At 44.5% G+C, this 17,423-nt stretch overlaps 1 protein-coding gene across 5 annotated transcripts in view; it reads left to right on the top strand.

Annotated features, from left to right (window-relative positions):
• The first annotated feature begins 216 nt into the window (after positions 1–216).
• Positions 217–17,423, top strand: part of LOC140195242 (DENN domain-containing protein 2C-like) — a 164,566-nt gene continuing 147,359 nt past the window's right edge. For 2 of the 5 annotated variants that reach the window (XM_072253263.1, XM_072253266.1), the window contains exon 1: positions 566–872. Coding sequence is in view for 1 of the 5 variants with exons in the window: in XM_072253267.1 (XP_072109368.1) it covers positions 438–472 (35 nt within the window). In the remaining 4 variants the exon portion in view is untranslated. Of the gene's footprint in view, positions 473–562; positions 873–17,423 lie in introns of those variants that run through there. The other 3 variants (XM_072253267.1, XM_072253264.1, XM_072253268.1) reach the window with 3 other exon arrangements.

The following is a 17,423-nucleotide window of genomic DNA, read 5'->3' as shown; positions in this document are numbered from 1 at the left end:
TCATTAGAACCATTAACTCTGTTACCCCCTCCACACATCCTGCATGACCTCGAGCCTCTGCCTGAAATATTAACCCTTTCTCTGCCCACTCTGCCGAGCTTCGTGAACACAGTTTCATCTAATTCCCTTTCGTATGTGAATTTGGGATGTCGTTTCGCCGCCTGCTCGGGCCGTATACACGCGAACGCAAGGAATTGGGAAGTAACATCGCTGGGCACGACTGGAGTGTCGGAGCAGGCGTTATCCTGCCTGCGCTGTGTGGCTGGGTTCATTGATATGCAGGCACACGACTTCCGCTGAGGTCGGTCCAGCCAGAATCTCAGTGAACGTACGGCCGGAGTGGAGTAGCCTCGACCACTACACTACGGTCTGTGCATGTTCTCGAGCCCGGGAGTAATCTCGCTGAAACTGGAAAGGTGCCTGAAATTAACCGGCTGATGAAATGGAAATTGACAGCTGCCGAGACGGGGTGGTAAGCAAAAGGCTTTTCCATATGAATTTGTTTGCAAAGTTTATTGAAACTTTTTAAAGTGACTCATTCTGCTGCCTTCATCTGCGGAGTAGAATTTGCCGTCGATGTGTGAAACAGTTGGCCTTTGGTTTGTTAAAGGCGGCCACTTACCCGGGCTCCAATAAGAGTCTAGTCTTACCAAACCCCTCCTAGTTAAACCGGCTCCGAATCCATTTCTTCTCCGTTGCCTGTCACTCGTACGTAATGATTTAAGACACAATGCGAGGAGAAGACCGGCTAGTTTTTTTCAGAAGCAAATGAGGTCGATGTTCTCTCCCGCACTCGTGAGGAGTTTGTCTCGCTCTTGGTTTGCCGGTCGGTGTGGGGCGAGGGAAGCTGACTACAGAAAGCCTGGGAATAGGTAAGGAGTTGGGTGACTGACGTCCCAGCACACATCTGCCTGGCTGGGATTGTATCAACAAAGTAGATACAATTGTCGAGTTTTGTTTTCTAATGCGGGCGGGGCCACATTTAGGAACACTTCAATTATTTCGCCCCGACGTTAAGAACCTGAGTTCAGTTGAATGTCTGCAGCGAGGAGTCCCGTTGCCGTGTCGAGGGGCACTGGTGTGGCTGGAACTGGGGCAGGCGTCTCTTTCCCCAGACTTCCCCGTGGTCTGGCCTCCCGATAGCTGGATTTCTGCCGCCTTGTTTCCACAGTGTGTCATGATCAGCCTCGACGTGTGCAGTTGGAGCTGAATGCCGCTTTCCAGAGGGAGAGTTTTGATCTCTGGCTGGTGGTCCTGGAGAAATGCTGGAGTGGGGGTGTGGGGTGGGGGTGGAGGGAAGTGGTCTGGTTTCCAATCCTTTAGGTTAGTCTGTAAACTGAAATTTAATCTCCAGGAAATTGATGCAGCCAACATTCAAAGCGGCGTGAAGCAAGACAGTGCGGGTTACTTCTAAAACTTTCGGTTATACTGTACGGTAATTAGAAAAGTTTTGAAGTGGTAGAAAGTAACTCTCTCTTCGGTTTGTAATTGTTGCGAAATGCTGTTGTACCTGGCGGATGGAGCCTTGGTGCAGGAGGAGACGGTGGACAGTGAGAGCTGGCAGCCCGGTTGCAGTGTTAACCGTCCTTTGGGTAAACACGTACAGCAGAGATTAGTTCCTCTGGGAAAATTGGCCCACCTGCGAAAGATGGAGGCTTGTACCTTTAATAAGGTCTTCCTTGGCTTGTGGCAAGGTGGTTTTCAGCTGATTAGCACTTTTATAAAATTGTAGCCATTGATAGAGGAGATATGGCATATTATTCCTGAAAGCGAGGTTCCATAAACTGTCATGTGATAATGACAAGTAGCCTCTCCCTGATTACGACACAGGAGCAGAATTAGGCCATTCGGCCCATTGAGCCTGCTCCACCATTCTGCCATAGCTGATTTATTATCCCTCTCAACCCCGTTCTCCTGCCTTCTCCCCATAGCCTTTCACGTCCTGACTAATCAAGAGCTGATCAACTCCTCCTCAATTATAACCAATGACCTGGCCTCCACATGTTAATTTGTTTTGAGAAATAAGTAATGGTCAAGACAGCCTATTCGCCAAGAAGTGTGTGGTGTCTTTTATGTTATTTTTAATTTGGGCAAGTATGAGTTGCTGCACTTTGGGAAGTTTCACTCAAGAGGAAAGTGTGCAGTAAACTGCTGGACCCTCAGAGGCACTGATGCACAGGGGGGCCTCGGGGTGCATACATAGTCCCCTGAAAGCGGCAGCACGAATAGAACGTGATAACGAAGCTGTGTAGCCTGCTTGCCTTCAATCATCGCGACAGTGAATGTGCAAAGCCATGTTGCCATGTATGCAACTTTGGTGAGACCACAGCTGGTAGGCTGTGTGCAAGTCTGGTCACCGCATTCCAGAAAGGTTGTGGAAGCTTGGAGAAGGTGCAGCAAAGGTTCACCAGGGTGCTGCCTGGATTAGAGAGTATTAGCTACAAGGAGAGGTCCGACAAACTTGAACTGTTTTCTCTGGAGTGTTGGTGGCCAAGGGGAGACTTAGTACAATTATGAGAGGCATAGATAGGGTAGGTACCTTTTCACGCCATGATGAAAATGTCAGATACTGGGGGACATAGCTTGAAAGTGGAGGGAGGAGTGCAAAACAAGTTTTTTAGAGAGTAATGGATGTCTGGGTCAAAGAGAGATGGAAACAGGGATAACAGTGAGATTAGAAGGCAGACACCTGCCATTCAGGATATGGATGTTCTGCATGCAGGTGGGGTTAATTTGTAGTGGCATCATGGTCAGTATATACATTGTGGCCTGAAGTGCCTGTTCCTATGCAATTCTTTGCAAAATGGGGTTAATACAGATGGATGCCCACTTTAGGCTGAATGTGATGGGTCAAGTGCCCCATTTGATGCAGTATAACTGTTAACTATAACATCTGCCAAAGCACTCATAGATGGACATTGATTGGAATGTGGGGAGAATTAACAGTGATTAATGAATGCTTGAAGTTCAAAGTAAATTTATTATCAAAGTACATGTATGTCACCGTACACAACCCAGAGAATCATTTTCCTGTGGGTGTCCTCAATAAATCTACAGAATAAAAACCATAACAGAACCAATGAAAGGCCACCCAACCAGGGCATTCAACTGGCGAGTAGAAGGAAACACACTGTGAAAATATAAAAAGAAGAAATGATAATAAATAAACAAAAGCAGTAAGCATCAAGAACATGAGGTAAAGAGTCCATTGTTTGTGGGAACATTTCAATGATGGGGCAAATGAAGCTGAGTGAAGTTATCCTGTTTGATTCAAGAGCCTGATGTTTGAGGGGTGATAACTTTCTGACCCTGGTGGTGTAAGTTCTGAGGCTCCTGTACCGGTTTCCTGATAAGAAGAGGGCATGTCCTGGGTGGTGGGAGTAGATGATGATGAATGCTGCCTTCCTGTGACAGCGTTCCATGTAGATGTGCTCAATGGTTGGGAGGGGTTTACCTGTGATGGACTGGGCCAAATCCACTACCTTTTGTGGGATTTTCCGTTTAAGGGCATTAGTGTTTCCATACCAGGCTGTGGTGCAACCAGTCAATACGTTCTCCACTACACGTATAGAGCCGTTTGTCAAAATTTTAGATGTCGTGCTAAATCTCTGCAAACTCCTCGGGAAGTAGAGGTGCTGCTGTGCTTACCTTCTAATTGCCCTTAAGTGCTGGGCCCAGGACAAGTCCTCCAGAATAATAACACCTAGGAATTTAAAGTTGCTGACCCTCTCCACCTCTGACCTTCTGAGGACTGGCTCAGGGACCTCTGGTTTCCTTCTCCTGAAGTCTATAAATCAGCTCCTTGGTCTTGCTGACATTGAGTAAGAGGTTGTTATTATGACACCACTCAGCCAGATTTTCAATCTCCCTCCTATATGCTGATTCATCAGCATCTTTTATCTGGCCCATGAGAGTGGTGTCATTGAACATGGCATTGAAGCTGTGCTTGGCCACAGAGTAAGTAGAGCAGGAGGTGAAGTACACAGTCTGGTTGTGCATCTGTGCTGATGGAGATGGTGAAGGGGATGTTGTCACCAATCCAGACTGACTAGTATACATGGGTGTTTGATGGATGGCATGGCATTAGTGGCCTGGGGGGGGTCGGTCTCCATGCTACTGGACTCGATGCTCTCAGCAGCACAGGATTGTTGGTTCAGATCCCTGCAGTGGGGCTCGAACTAACTCCTGGAGGGCAGACTGCAGCCACTGAGCCACAGAATGGCAGCAGAAGGGGAGAGAGACTAGGGGATGGAATTAGCAGACAAGCTTTGCTCCTTGGGAGTCTCATGGAAAAAGCATGTTTGTTCGATGGAGCTGACTCCTTGAAGGCCCTCAATAGATAATAAGATACAAGTGGAACGAATGTTAAGTAGTGTTCAGTCTTTCTCTTTGATTATTCAAGTGGCAGAACCATGCAAACACTAAATGGAGTAAAGGTTGCTATTACTGGGATGACTCAATTAGAAAGATAGTGTCAAAACAGGAAATGCTGGAAGCTTTCAGCTGGTCAGACAGCACTCACAGAGAAATAGAGTTAAGCTTTGAGGTTGATTTTAATGAAAAATCTACAACTCAAAATTTTAACACACTGCATCTTCTTAAGCATTGCCTGATCTGTGAATTTACGCCAACTTATAATTTCTGATTTACAGTGGTGTTTTAGTGTTACCATACAGGTGGAAGACAGTGGATCTGTCGGTTAATTAGGTCATTGGATAATCGAGACGGCCACTTACTTGGGACAACTCCTTTATTTAAAAAAAAATGAAAACACATCAAGAAAATAGCTGGGATTCCCCTCGTTTATTTGGGACACCACACAGCTTAATTGGAGCAGGAGACAGTTGCCACACATTAGCTAGTGTCAGTTGTGTGGCTGTTAGACACTACAACGTACTAGAGTGAACAGTTTTTTAAATAGCATCACTTTCATGTTTGTGTACACAAAGCAGTGACTTTTGTTGCTGATAGTTGGCGAGTCACTGTAAATACAACTCAGAACTGTTTTGCTCACTGTGCTTCCAGGCATTCAGACTTGGAGATGCCAGAGACAGCTGGGGGTGAAAATGAAACAATTTCACAACTCCAGGTTACAAACTATGAAGAAGTTGAAAGTATCAACAATCATCTTGAATGTTAGAATGAAAATGAAGATTTGGGGGATGTAATCATTGAAGGCACTGTTTAAAGGCAGTTCACCATATACACTAGGTGTCTGAATTGTTTTTGTTCATTTACAGTCTTATCAAAAGGACATGTCAGCGTACAGCCAGATAACTGTTAGGAACTAATAAGTTTTATCGTACCATAGTAATTTTGTAGTGTTCTAATTTATTCTATATTTTATTTAACTACATAATTTGTTACTTAGTTAAACAGTAGGTTGTCTTTTTTTTACACACCTTTCTAACTATTTTCATGAAACTTTGGCGAACTGGGCAGCCGCTTAATTGAGTCATGAAGTATTGGTCCCAATGTGTCCCAGTTAATGGGAATCCACTGCACTTTGAAATTTGCCCTTGTTGCTAAGCATAATGAAAGATGACCGTGGCTTTCAGTTCTGTACGCAGGAGGATGGTGGATATTTTGCATCTCTAAGCAGCAGAGTGAGTGTCAGCTGCGACTGAGGAGAGCTGTGCTTGCTGATAGCAGCAATGTCCCCAAGAGAAGGCTGTGAGGGAGAGATAGAGGAGACAGCAAATAAGCCAAAACCTAAATGACCTCAAATGAAAGATCCTGAGATATGGAGCATTGAATTTGCAGCTTTATGTCCTGAGTATTTCTCCAAGGCTTCGCTTGTTTGAAGCTCTGAATGTTGAAATGAGAATTCTTTGCTCTGCTTCATGTTGTACAATGGAATCTAATCTGATCTGAGGGGAGGGTCCCTGATTAAATGTCTCACTGTCTGTGCGATGTTCCCTTCCTTTACAATGGGCGGCGTTGGTGTGCGGGCATATCACGGGAGCAGAACCTGAACCGTGCCGTGTTACTGCAGTCACCAGGAATTCACTTCCTTGTGAGGATCCCAGCTCCCCAATTTCTCCTGGAGCCTTGGGAAATCCAGATCAATCCACAACATTCCTGCAAATAAGTAATGAGGAAAGCACAGGCAATGGAAAGTGGAGCTTTATATAAAATAATGGACAATTTTTGTATTGTCAGTGGTGGAAAGGCGATTTGATAGGATGTTTTCTTGGCCATCTGCGGTTATGGGAAGTGGATGGATGACTTTTCTTCCTAAGATAACAAATAAAAACAAGAAAATCTAAAGAGATAGAAATAGGACATATACATTTTTTAAAAAACTGCTGGACATTTGGCTCAGTTTAACACCAACTGTCCATTTTCCCCTCACAGATTCTGCCTGGCCTGCTGAATTCCTCCAACAGTCTGTTTGTTTTGATCCAGATTCTCGTTACTTCTGCTTCTTGCATTGTAAAATAAGGACCATGGTTCTCAAGAAAGAGGTTGGTCTCTGCTCTACTAGGCTTGGCCTGTGACTGAAAGTGTCTGTTGCCTAGGCAGCCTGGCCTTCATTCAGAGACTTTCTCATTCTGTTTACAAAGTTCAAGGTACATTTATTATCAAAGTATGTACAGTTGCAAGAAAAAGTTTGTGAACCCTTTGCAATTACCTGTTTTTCTGCATTAATTACTCATAAAATGTGGTCTGATCTTCACCTAGGTCACAATAATAGACAAACACAATCTGCCTAAACTGGTAACACACAAATAATCGTACTTTTCATGTCTTTATTGAACACAATGTTTAATCGCTCATGGTCCAGGCTGGAAAAAGTATGTGAACCCTTGTATTTACTAACTGGTAGAACCTCCTTAGCAGTAATAACCTCCACCAAATGTTTCCTGTAGCTGCTGACCAGACTTGCACAGCAGTGAGGAGGAATTACACTATAGACCATTCCTCCATATAAAACTGTTCCATTCATCAGTATTTCTGGGTTACCTTGCCTCAGCATTTCAATTGGGTTAAAGTCTGGACTCTGACTTGGCCATTCCAAAACACAAATTTTTTTCTTTTTAAACCATTCTGTTGTTGATTTACTCTTGTGTTTCAGGTCATTGTCTTGTTGCATCATCCAAGCTTCAGTTGACAGACCACTACCGTGACATTCTCCTGTAAAGTGTCTTGATACAATTTTGAATTCATTGTTCCCTCAATGATTGCAAGCTGTTCAGGCCCTGAGGCAGCAAAGCAGCTCCAAACCATGATGCTCCTTCCACCATGGTTCATAATTGGGATGAGGTTTTGGTGTTGGTCAGTAGTGTCCCTTTTTCCCTCCAAACGTAGTTGAACTTTTCTGCCAAAATGTTCAATTTTTGTCTCATTTGTCCACAGAACATTGTTCCAGAAGTGTTGTGGAACATCCAGGTGGTCTTTTGCAAACTCTAGACATGTAGCAATGTTGTTGTTGTTTTTTTTTGGAGAGCAGCAGTTTCCTCTGTGGTGTCCTTCCATGAACACCATTCTTGTTCAGTCTTTTTCTTCTAGTGTGGATGCATGAACAGAGATTTCAGCAAGTTCTAGAGATTTCTGCAGGTCTTTTGCTGTTTCCCTTGGCTTCTTTTTCACCTCCTTCAGCATTACACACTGTGCTCTTGCTGTGATCTTTGCAGGATGTCCACGCCTAGGGAGAGTAGCAACAGTACTGAATTTCCTCCATTTGTAGACAATTTCTCTTACTGCAGACTGATGAACATTCAGGTCTTTAGGAATGCTTTTGTAGCTTTTTCCAGCTTCATGGATCTCTACAATTCTTCTAAGGACCTCTGAAAGTTGTTTTGCTTGAGACATGTTGCACATAAGCAGATCTAACTTGAGAAGAGCAGGCTGCATCAGTAACCTGACCTTGTGTCTTTTTATACAGCAGGGCACCTCTACAACCCACACCTCCAATCTCATTTCATTGATGGGAACACCTGACTCCAAATAGCTCTTGTAGAAGGCATTACCCCAGAGGTTCACATTCTTTTTTGAACCTGGACTGTGACTATTTAAATGGTGTACTTGGTACTGATGAGAAGTATAAATGTTGGTGTTATTGCTTTAGGCAGATTGTGTTTGTCTATTATCATGACCTAGATTAGACCACATTTTTTAAGGAATTAATGCAGGAAACCAGGTAATTGCAAAGGGTTCACAAAATTTTTCTAGCAACTATACTCCATACAACCTTGAGATTCATCTCCTTACGGAAATTACAAGACAAAGAAACCTATTTAAAACACACCGTTAAAGACCGTCAGACTCCCAATGTGCAGAAAAAAAGCAATAAAATAGGCAAATAACAATGTGAAGGGCAAAAAATTCTGCCAGTACCTTGATTGACATTCAGGTCCTCAAACAGGACCAGTTGTCTGTAGGTGAGTGGCTAGTGCATTATTCTGCACTCCCAGAACTTCAGTACAAGCAGTAAAATTCACTTAAATGAAGCACTGCGGGGGGTTGAAGCTTTACACAGCGGAAGTTGATCACTCCTTCTGGAGTTGTCTGAGATATCCCCAGCTTGTTCAGTTATGTGGAGCTGCAGACCAAGTTATTTTGGTCCCAGTGTGCTTCGCACAAAAGAACCTTTAGACAGTAGCTGCAGAGTCATTAGAGATGGATATAGCCACCACACTTCTCAGTTTTGTTGTGCATGCTGTTGCTTACCACATCAGAATTAGGTTTATTATCACCGGCATGTGTTGTGAAATTTGTTAACTTAGTGGCAGCAGTTCAATGCAATACATAAAATAGAATAAAAAAAGTAAATAAATCAATTACAGTATAAGTATATTGAATAGATTAAAAAGTGTGCCAAAACAAATAATATATATTAAAAAAAAGTGAGGTAGTGTTCACAGATTCAATGTCCATTTAGGAATTGGATGGCAGAGGGGAAGAAGCTTTTCCTGAATCTCTGAGTGTGTGCCTTCAGGCTTCTAATGGTAACCATGAGAAAAGAGCACACTCTGGGTGCTGGGGGTCCTAATGATGGACGCTGCCTTTCTGAGATACTGCTTCTTGAAGATGTCCTGGGTACTTTGTAGGCTAGTGCCCAAGATGGAGCTGACTAGATTTACAATCCTCTGCAGCTTCTTTCAGTCCTGTGCAGTAGCAATCCCCCCGCTCTGCCCCCGTACCAGACAGTGATACATCCTGTCAGAATTCTCTCCAGAGTACATCTATAGATGTTTTTGAGTGTTATTAATTTTGCTGACATGCCAAATCTCTATAAACTCCTAATGAAGTATAAGCGCTGTCTTGCCGCCTTTATAGCATCGATATGTTGGGACCAAATTAAGTCCTCAGAGATCTTGACACTCAGGAACTTGAAGCTGCTCTCTCTCTTCTCTTCTGATCCCTCTATGTTCCTTCGTCTTACCCTTTCTGAAGTCCACAATCAGCTCTTTCGTCTTACTGACGTTGAGTGTAAGGTTGTTGCTGCCATACCATTCCACTAGTTGGCATATCTCACTCCTGTACGCCCTCTCATCTCCATCTGAGATTCTACCAACAATGGTTGTTTCATCAGCAAGTTTATAGATGGTATTTGAGCTGTACCTAGCCACAGTATTGTGTATACAGAGAGTAGAGCAGTGGGTGAAGCATATACCCCTGAGGTGCACCAGTGTTGATCGTCAGCGAGGAGGATGTGTTATCACCAATCCGCACAGACTGTGGTCTTCCAGTTAGTAAGTTGAGGATCCAATTGCAGAGGGAGGTACAGAGGCCCAGGTTCCGCAACTTCACAATCGGGACTGTGGGAATGATGGTATTAAATGCTGAGCTCTAGCCAATGAACAGCATCCTGACATAAGTGTTTGTGTTGTCTGGGTGGTCTAAAGCCTTGTGGAGAGCCATTGAGATTGCATCTGCTGTTGACCTATTGTGGAAATAGCCAAATTGCAATGGGTCCAGGTCCTTGCTGAGACAAGAGTTCAGTCTAGTCATAACCAACCTCTCAAAGCATTTCATCACTGTCGATGTGAGTGCTACCGGGAGATAGTCATTAAGGCAGCTCACGTTATTCTTCTGAGGCACTGGTATGATTGTTGCCTTTTTGAAGCAAGTGGGAACTTCTGCCTGTAGTAGTGAGAAGTTGAAAATGCCCTTCAATACTCCTGCCAGTTGGTTGGCACAGGTTTTCAGAGCATTAGCAGGTACTCCGTTGGGGCCTTCCACCTTGCGAGGGTTCACCTTCTTTATAGACAGCGTCTGACATTGGACTCTGAGACAGAGATCACAGGGTCACCGGGTACAGCAGGGATCTTCACAGCTGTAATTCTCCCTTTCAAAGTGGACGTAAAAGGCATTGAGTTCATCTGGTAGTGAAGCATTGCTGCCATTCATACTATTGGGTTTTGCTTTGTGGGAAGTAATGTCTTGCAAGCCCTGCCAGAGTTGTTGTTCATCTGATGTCACCTCCAATTTCGTTCCAAATTGTCTCTTCGCCCTTGAAATAGCCCACCGCAAGTCATACCTAGCTTTCTGGTACAGATCTGGGTTGCCAGACTTGAATGCCACAGATCTAACCTTCAGCAGACGATGTACCTCCTGGTTCATCCTCGGCTTTTGGTTTGAGAATATACAGTAAGTCTTTGTAGGCAGACACTCATCCACACAGGTTTTAATGAAGTCAGTAACAATTGCAGCATACTCATCCAGGTTCAAAGATGAATCCCTGAGTACAGTCTAGTCCACTGATTCAAAGCAGTCCTGTAAGTACTCCTGTGCTTCCCTTGTCCATACCTTCTTGGTCCCTTCTACTGGTGCTGCAGTCTTCAGTCTCTGCCTATACTCAGGGATTAGAAATACAGTCAGGTGATCAGTCTTCCTGAAGTGAGGGCGTGGAATAGCATGGTAGGCATTCTTGATGGTGGTGTAACAATGGTCCAGTGTGTTGTTTCCTCTGGTATTGTAAGTGATATGTTGATGGTAATTGCTTAGTGATTTTTTTTTCAGACTGGCCTGGTTAAAATCCCCCAAAACAATGGTGAAGGCGTTAGGGTGCGCTGTTTCATGCATGTTGATCCCATTACTCAGACAATCCAAACCTGCTTGACACTGGCCTGAGATCAGAGGTGTATCTACGGAAAATAGTGCCTATGGCAAGCACTGAAATTGCGCCCCTGTCCGAACATCTGACACCCATCTTTTAGATAATTTTACCATAATATCAGAGCTCGAAAATACAAGTCAAGCTCGTTAATCTTTTAATTAACAATATTGGCACTACATGAAAATTATAACTGCACCTTCCTTGCTTTCACTGATGCAAATTGGTCTATGATGTGATCAAAGTCAGTTTTTTCTGTTTCTTCTGTTTCTACTCTCAGCAGAGCAAGATCACAGAGTCGCCTTGACCCATGGAGGCTCTCAAATATGAAAGTATTAGTTTTAACTTGCTGAATGATCTCTTATAGCTGGCGATGGTTAGCATTATCTGAATAGCAATGCGAAGATTGGGGAAGATGCTCTCATCTCCATACAGAACAATAAATTCAAGAAGCCCTTCAGGTCTTGATATTTTCATGTTGACCGGCCTTGATAGCAATATTCTGCAATCCAAAATTTTTTCAGATGCCTGCTGTCCATCAGCATTACAGCTGTACAATTCGCCCAAATTTTCGCACTTCTTCTTTAGGTCGTTACTGTCGGCGCTGTAACACAGTCCCTCAACATTGAGAAGGAACCCAAACTTGGCATCAGTGTCATGCAAACAAGCGAACCTTCAGTCCATTTCTCTGTGAAGATGGTCGAGTGTTCCCTTCATGGCTCTTTCCATTTCCTCCTTAGCTGTTAGCCCAGTGTCTCTCGAGTACTCATCAGCCATTCGTTTCTTTCGTCTCTGACATCTTTCAGCTCCACTTTCCTCCTTCGTGAAGAAACGTTTCACGGTCTTCTTACACAATGCTCTGAAATAAGGCCATCCTAGTGCTTCTCACCCATGATAATCAGCGACAGATAATACACCTGAAGAAAATGCTTTTCTCACTATCCAAGGATGACTTGTCTGACTTTAATAGTCCCTTCCAGTGGCTCCCGGGGCACGCGCCATACCTACCATACCTTAGATACGCCACTGCCTGAGATGGAATACATACCGCTGCCAAAATGATCACAGAAATCTCCCGTGATGGGTAAAATGTGTTGTGAAGCTTGTACATTTGGTACAAAGAAGCCTCACAGCCATCATGCCGAGATGACCCTTTACTGCATTAAGTTAGGGGGTACTTCCCTGTTTCTTTCTGAACTCTTGAAAGATTTTTTTTCCTGTAATTGTGTAACTGTTAAAAATGATGAAGAACTTGGAGCTGTTTCTCAGGTTGAGTATTAAAGTTTAAAGTGTAAAAGCTCTTCTGCCACCCAAGATCTTTGACCTGTGCCTCTAGTTATTGACACTGCTGGGTTAGGATGTCTTTCCACAATTGACCAATGTCAGGCTGGCACTGGAGAAGCTGAGCACCCCAATCAATAATCATGTGACAGTGTACCCCGATGCCTTCCCGATCACTGCCGAGGACTTCAACCAGGCCGGCGTGAAGAAGTTGCTGACCGACTACCACCAACACGTTCCCTGTGCAATCAGAGGAGACCAGGCACGCCACCACTGTTACGTCAGCATCAAGAGCCCTTGCTGTGCCACCCCGTGCTACGCTCTGTCAAGTTTGATCACTCGTACTCCGGGCAGATAGACTGAGGACTGCAGCACCAATCACGAGAGGTGAAGGAGTACTTCGAGGGCTGCTCAGAATCGGTGGTCTGGACTGTATCATCGGTGACTCAACATCAGAACGTCTTTCAAGAGGGTGAATCCTTGCACAGCATCAGGCCCCAATCATGCACCTGGCAGGGTACTGAAAAACCATGCCAACCGACCGGCTGGAGGGTTCAAAGGTTCATTTATTATCAAAATATGCAATCCTGAAATTCTTCAATTCTGGGTGGCCCTGAAATCAAGAAAGAAAACAAAGGCAGCACGATCATCGATCCCCAAAGTCCTACATCCTCACCAAAAAAATACAAAGGAAAACGAAACAGGCGCATTAACTCCCAAATCCCTCCTCCTGTACAAAGAAATGAACAAAATGGATCAGGCACATTGAGACCCCAAATCCCTCTTCCCACACAAAAAACAGATCAGGCACATGAACCCCAAAATCCACCCCCCTGCACAAAAAAAGACAAAACTGATCAGGGGCATTGACCCCCCCCCCCAACAATCTCCCTCCCCACACAAAAAGCAAACAAATGGATCAGATACATCAACCCCAAAATCCTCCCCCCACACAAAAAACACCAAACAAAATGGATCAACACCATCTTCAATCTCTCACTGCTGCAGTCAGCTTCTCACTAGCTTCAAAGGGCATCAATTATATCACTTGGGGTGAGCTACCTCAGCAGTTTTCACATGATAGCACTCACATCTGTGGGGTAAAATGCTTTGGGAGGTTGATCATGGCGAGAATCAACTCCTGCCTGAGTAAGGACCTGGACTTGCTCCAATTTTCGTACTGGAGAACCATGACTCCATCAAGCTGTTGTTTATTGATTACAGCTCAGCGTGCAACACCATTGTCCCCTCAGTACTAATCAATAAGCTTCAAAACCGCCGGGGCTTTTGACCTCCCTCTGCATCTGGATCCTTGGCTTCCTCATCGGGAGACCACGGTCCATGCAGATCAGAAATAATATCTGACAATCAGCATAAGCACACCACTACTCCACTCTCTACACTCGAGCCTGGCCAGGCGCAGCTCAAATAAATTTGCTGGTGACAGAACAGTTGCCGGCAACTCAGGTGGTGACAAGGAAGCGTACACGAGTGAGAGAGGTCTGATGAGTGAATGCTATTGCAACAGCAACCTTGCATTCACTGTCCGTGAAACCAAGGAATTGAGTGTGGACCTCAGGAGTGGAAAACTGGGCAAACACACAGCAGTTCTTGGTGAGGAGTCAGCAGTGGAAAAGGTGAGCAGCTTCAACTCCTTGGGTGTCAACATCTCTGAAGATCTGTCCTGGGCCCAGCGTGTTGATGCAATTATGAAAAGGACATGCCAGCAGCTATATTTCATTAGGAGATTGAGGAGACTTGGTATGTCACCAATCACTCTCAGTAAGTTTCTACAGATGTCCCATGGCAAGCAGTTTGACTGGCTGCATCGCAGTCTGATATGGATGTGCCAATGGAAAAAGCTGCAGAGAAAACAGTGGGCTCCATCATGGGCACTAGCCTCACCAGCTTGGAGGTTAATTTCAAAAGGCAGCATCCATCCTGTCGGACCTTCACCATTCGGGGCATGTCATGTCTTCTTATCACTACATCAAGGAGCGGTAGAGGAGCCTAAAGGTGACCTTTCCATGCTTTAGTAACAGCTTCTTCCTCCATGCCATCATATTTTTGTACTGTCCATCAACATCGCTTCACTATTTTGCTCTTTTTGAATTATTTATTTTTTACTTATGCTCTTTGTAATTTATAGTAATGTTCATATTACACTGTATTGCTGCCCCAAAGCAATACATTTCATGACATACAGTATGTGAGTGACAATAAACCTGTTTCTGATTATCACTTTGCATAATTTTGAGTAACTGATAATATTCCTCCTTAACCTGCTCTGCTCTAAGAAGAATGACCACAGCACTGCAGTTTTTGCTGAACTGAAGCCTTACATCCCTCCAACCTTACAGCTTGCAATTACACCGTGAGTAAAATTAGCTTTATTTCTTTCTGATGATGGGAGCTGTTCAGTTGGGTGCATTGAGACTGTCAGCTTGGTTCTCTTGCGGTCAAGGTTTGATGAGGCTACCACTGACTTGTTTGAACACACACTTGTATCAACATAACTCCCTCTATCAGGAGACCTACTATGAACAAAGGGACAGAGTGGCCATGGGGTTGCCCTCGTCACCGGCTATTTCTAATTTCCACATGGAGGATTTTGAGGAGAGCTCATCGGCCTTGCGCCCCAAATGCTGCTTCAGTTACGTCGATGACACTTTTCTAGTGCAGCTTCACGCATTCCAGCAGTTCAGTGACCATCGGAACAGCAAACACTCAGTTTACGTTGGAGATGGAGAAGAATGGTTGCCTCCCGTTCCTGGACATTGATGCCACGGAAACCGGGCGGTGGCCTCAGACATGGCGTCTGCCGAAACCCCCTCACATAGTTTTGTACTTCAACAACAACAACAGCCACCATCACGCCTCCCAATGTACTTTAGTTAAACGTGCAAAAACTATTTCGGACCTGGAGAGTCTCAACAAGGAAATGAGACGATTCTGCACGTCATTCCAACAGAATGGCTACAAGGTGAAGGAAATTAATTGGGCTCTTAAAAAGGCTGACAGAAAACCAGGGGACCTTACAACGAGGAGGAACCCGCCGCTACTGCCTGTCTTCCCACTATTCCATGGTTTCTGGAAGGACGCCAGGATCCTTAAGAAGTACCAGATTAATACAATCCACAATCCCATAAGAAAGCTCAAAGAACAATTTATGCAGGTCAAAGGTGACCTGGGACTTGGGACAGCTGGTGTTTACAGGATTCACTGTGAATGCGGAGCAGCGTATATCAGCCAGAGGGGACGCACGGTGGAAACCCGCATCATGGAGCATAGGACATGTATCCATTTGGGTTACCTGGAGAAATCAGCACTAAGAGAACATTGTATTCATAATGGCCATAGGATTGACTTCGATGGTGTTAAATTTCTGTGCCGTACTAATAATGTCTTTTGGGACCACCTGGTAAAGGAAGCCATTGAGATAAAACTAGAGGAAAAGAATTTTAACAAAGACTTGGAGGAAACCAGAGTAGCTGAAGGCATCGCGGTGTCATGGTCATGGAGAGAGTGTGCAAACTGCACACATTTGGCACCCAGTCTCATGATTAAACCTGGATTACTGGTGCCATGGTTTAGTAGCTTAACGCCAAAGCTAGATCTTCTCCAAGCTAATGCTGACTATTGGTGAATCTCCTGGGCACACCTTGCTATGTGATGAAAGACTTGTCGAATATGTCCTGCCCTTTTTTTCCCAACCTGTCACAACTTGAGATGACTGGATTTGTGTTCCCCTGCCACTGCCCTTTTGCATTTGAGTTTTTGTTCTATAAGTGTAAAAAAAAAAGCCATTTCACTTGGTTAAAGGATTTTTTCTTTATTATTGTCACATGTATCAAAGTTGAATGAAAAGCTTTTCATTCCATAACTAATCGCATCGAGGTAATAAAGAGGAAAACAATGCAGAATCAAATGCCCCCCTCCTCTCATGACAGAGGCTGCAGTGTGGTTTGACTGCAATCTGCCATGTACTGTGTGAGCAAGATAGAATCCTTCTCTTGTACAAGAGCTGAACTTCACTGGAAAATAATTGTGTTCCCAGTGGACATGATGGAAAATCCTGTGATTTCCACATTTGCTGTTGTTCTTGAGTTGCAGAGGGAAGGTGGAAACTAGCTGCAAAGGGGGAAAATTCTATATTGGGTGTCACATCACTAAGGCAAAATCTGCCCCCCCCCCCCACCATTTCTGAACTTCTGCAGTAGCTTAACTCAGTGAATAGTTCTCTTGCACCTGTTAAAGTTGTGGGTGAAGTCCCATCGCAAAGAACAGTAGCATGAGCACAAAATATAGGCTGGTGTTCTTGGCATGCACTGAAGGAATATTGTCCTGGGCTTTCAGGTTCATAAGCACACGTCAAGGATGTTTGCTTAGCCCACTATCATACTCTCTCTCCACTCACAACTGTGTGGCTAGGATGAAGAAGGGTCTCGGCCCGAAACATTGACTGTTTATTCATTTCCGTAGCTGCTGCCTGACGTGCTGACTTCCTTCAGCATTTTGTGTGTGTTGTTTTGGATTTCCAACATCTGGAGAATCTCTTGTGTTTATGATAGCAGCTTCAAGTTCCTGGCTGTCATCATCTCAGAGGATCTGTCCTGGGCCCAACACACTGATGCAATCGTAAAGAAAGCACGTCAGCTGCTATACCACGTTAGAATTTTGAAGAGATTTGATATGTTATGAAAGGTGTGCAGATGGCATACAGATTTATGCAGGCCAGTTGCAACACCACTTGGTATAGAACCTCCAATGCACAGGATCACAAGAAGCTGCAGAGAGTGGTGACTCGGCCGGTCTGATCACGGGGGCAACGCTCCCCATCATTAAGAACATCTTCAAGGGGTGGTGGCTCAAGACGGTGGCATCCATCATTGAGGACCCTCCCCATCCAGGACATGTCATCTTCTCGTTGGGGAGGAGGTATAGGAGTGCTATTTCATGATTCCTCTTTTAGCACTATATTGGTATTAGCATAGCACTATTACAATGCTGAGGCTGGTGGCGTAATGGCATCAGTGCCGGATTTCGGAATGAAGGCTCCCGAGTTCGAATCCAGCCGGCT

This window comes from Mobula birostris, chromosome 3 (genome assembly GCF_030028105.1).
Source record: "Mobula birostris isolate sMobBir1 chromosome 3, sMobBir1.hap1, whole genome shotgun sequence".
NCBI lineage: Eukaryota > Metazoa > Chordata > Chondrichthyes > Myliobatiformes > Myliobatidae > Mobula > Mobula birostris.
This window is presented reverse-complemented; position numbering and strand designations above follow the sequence as displayed.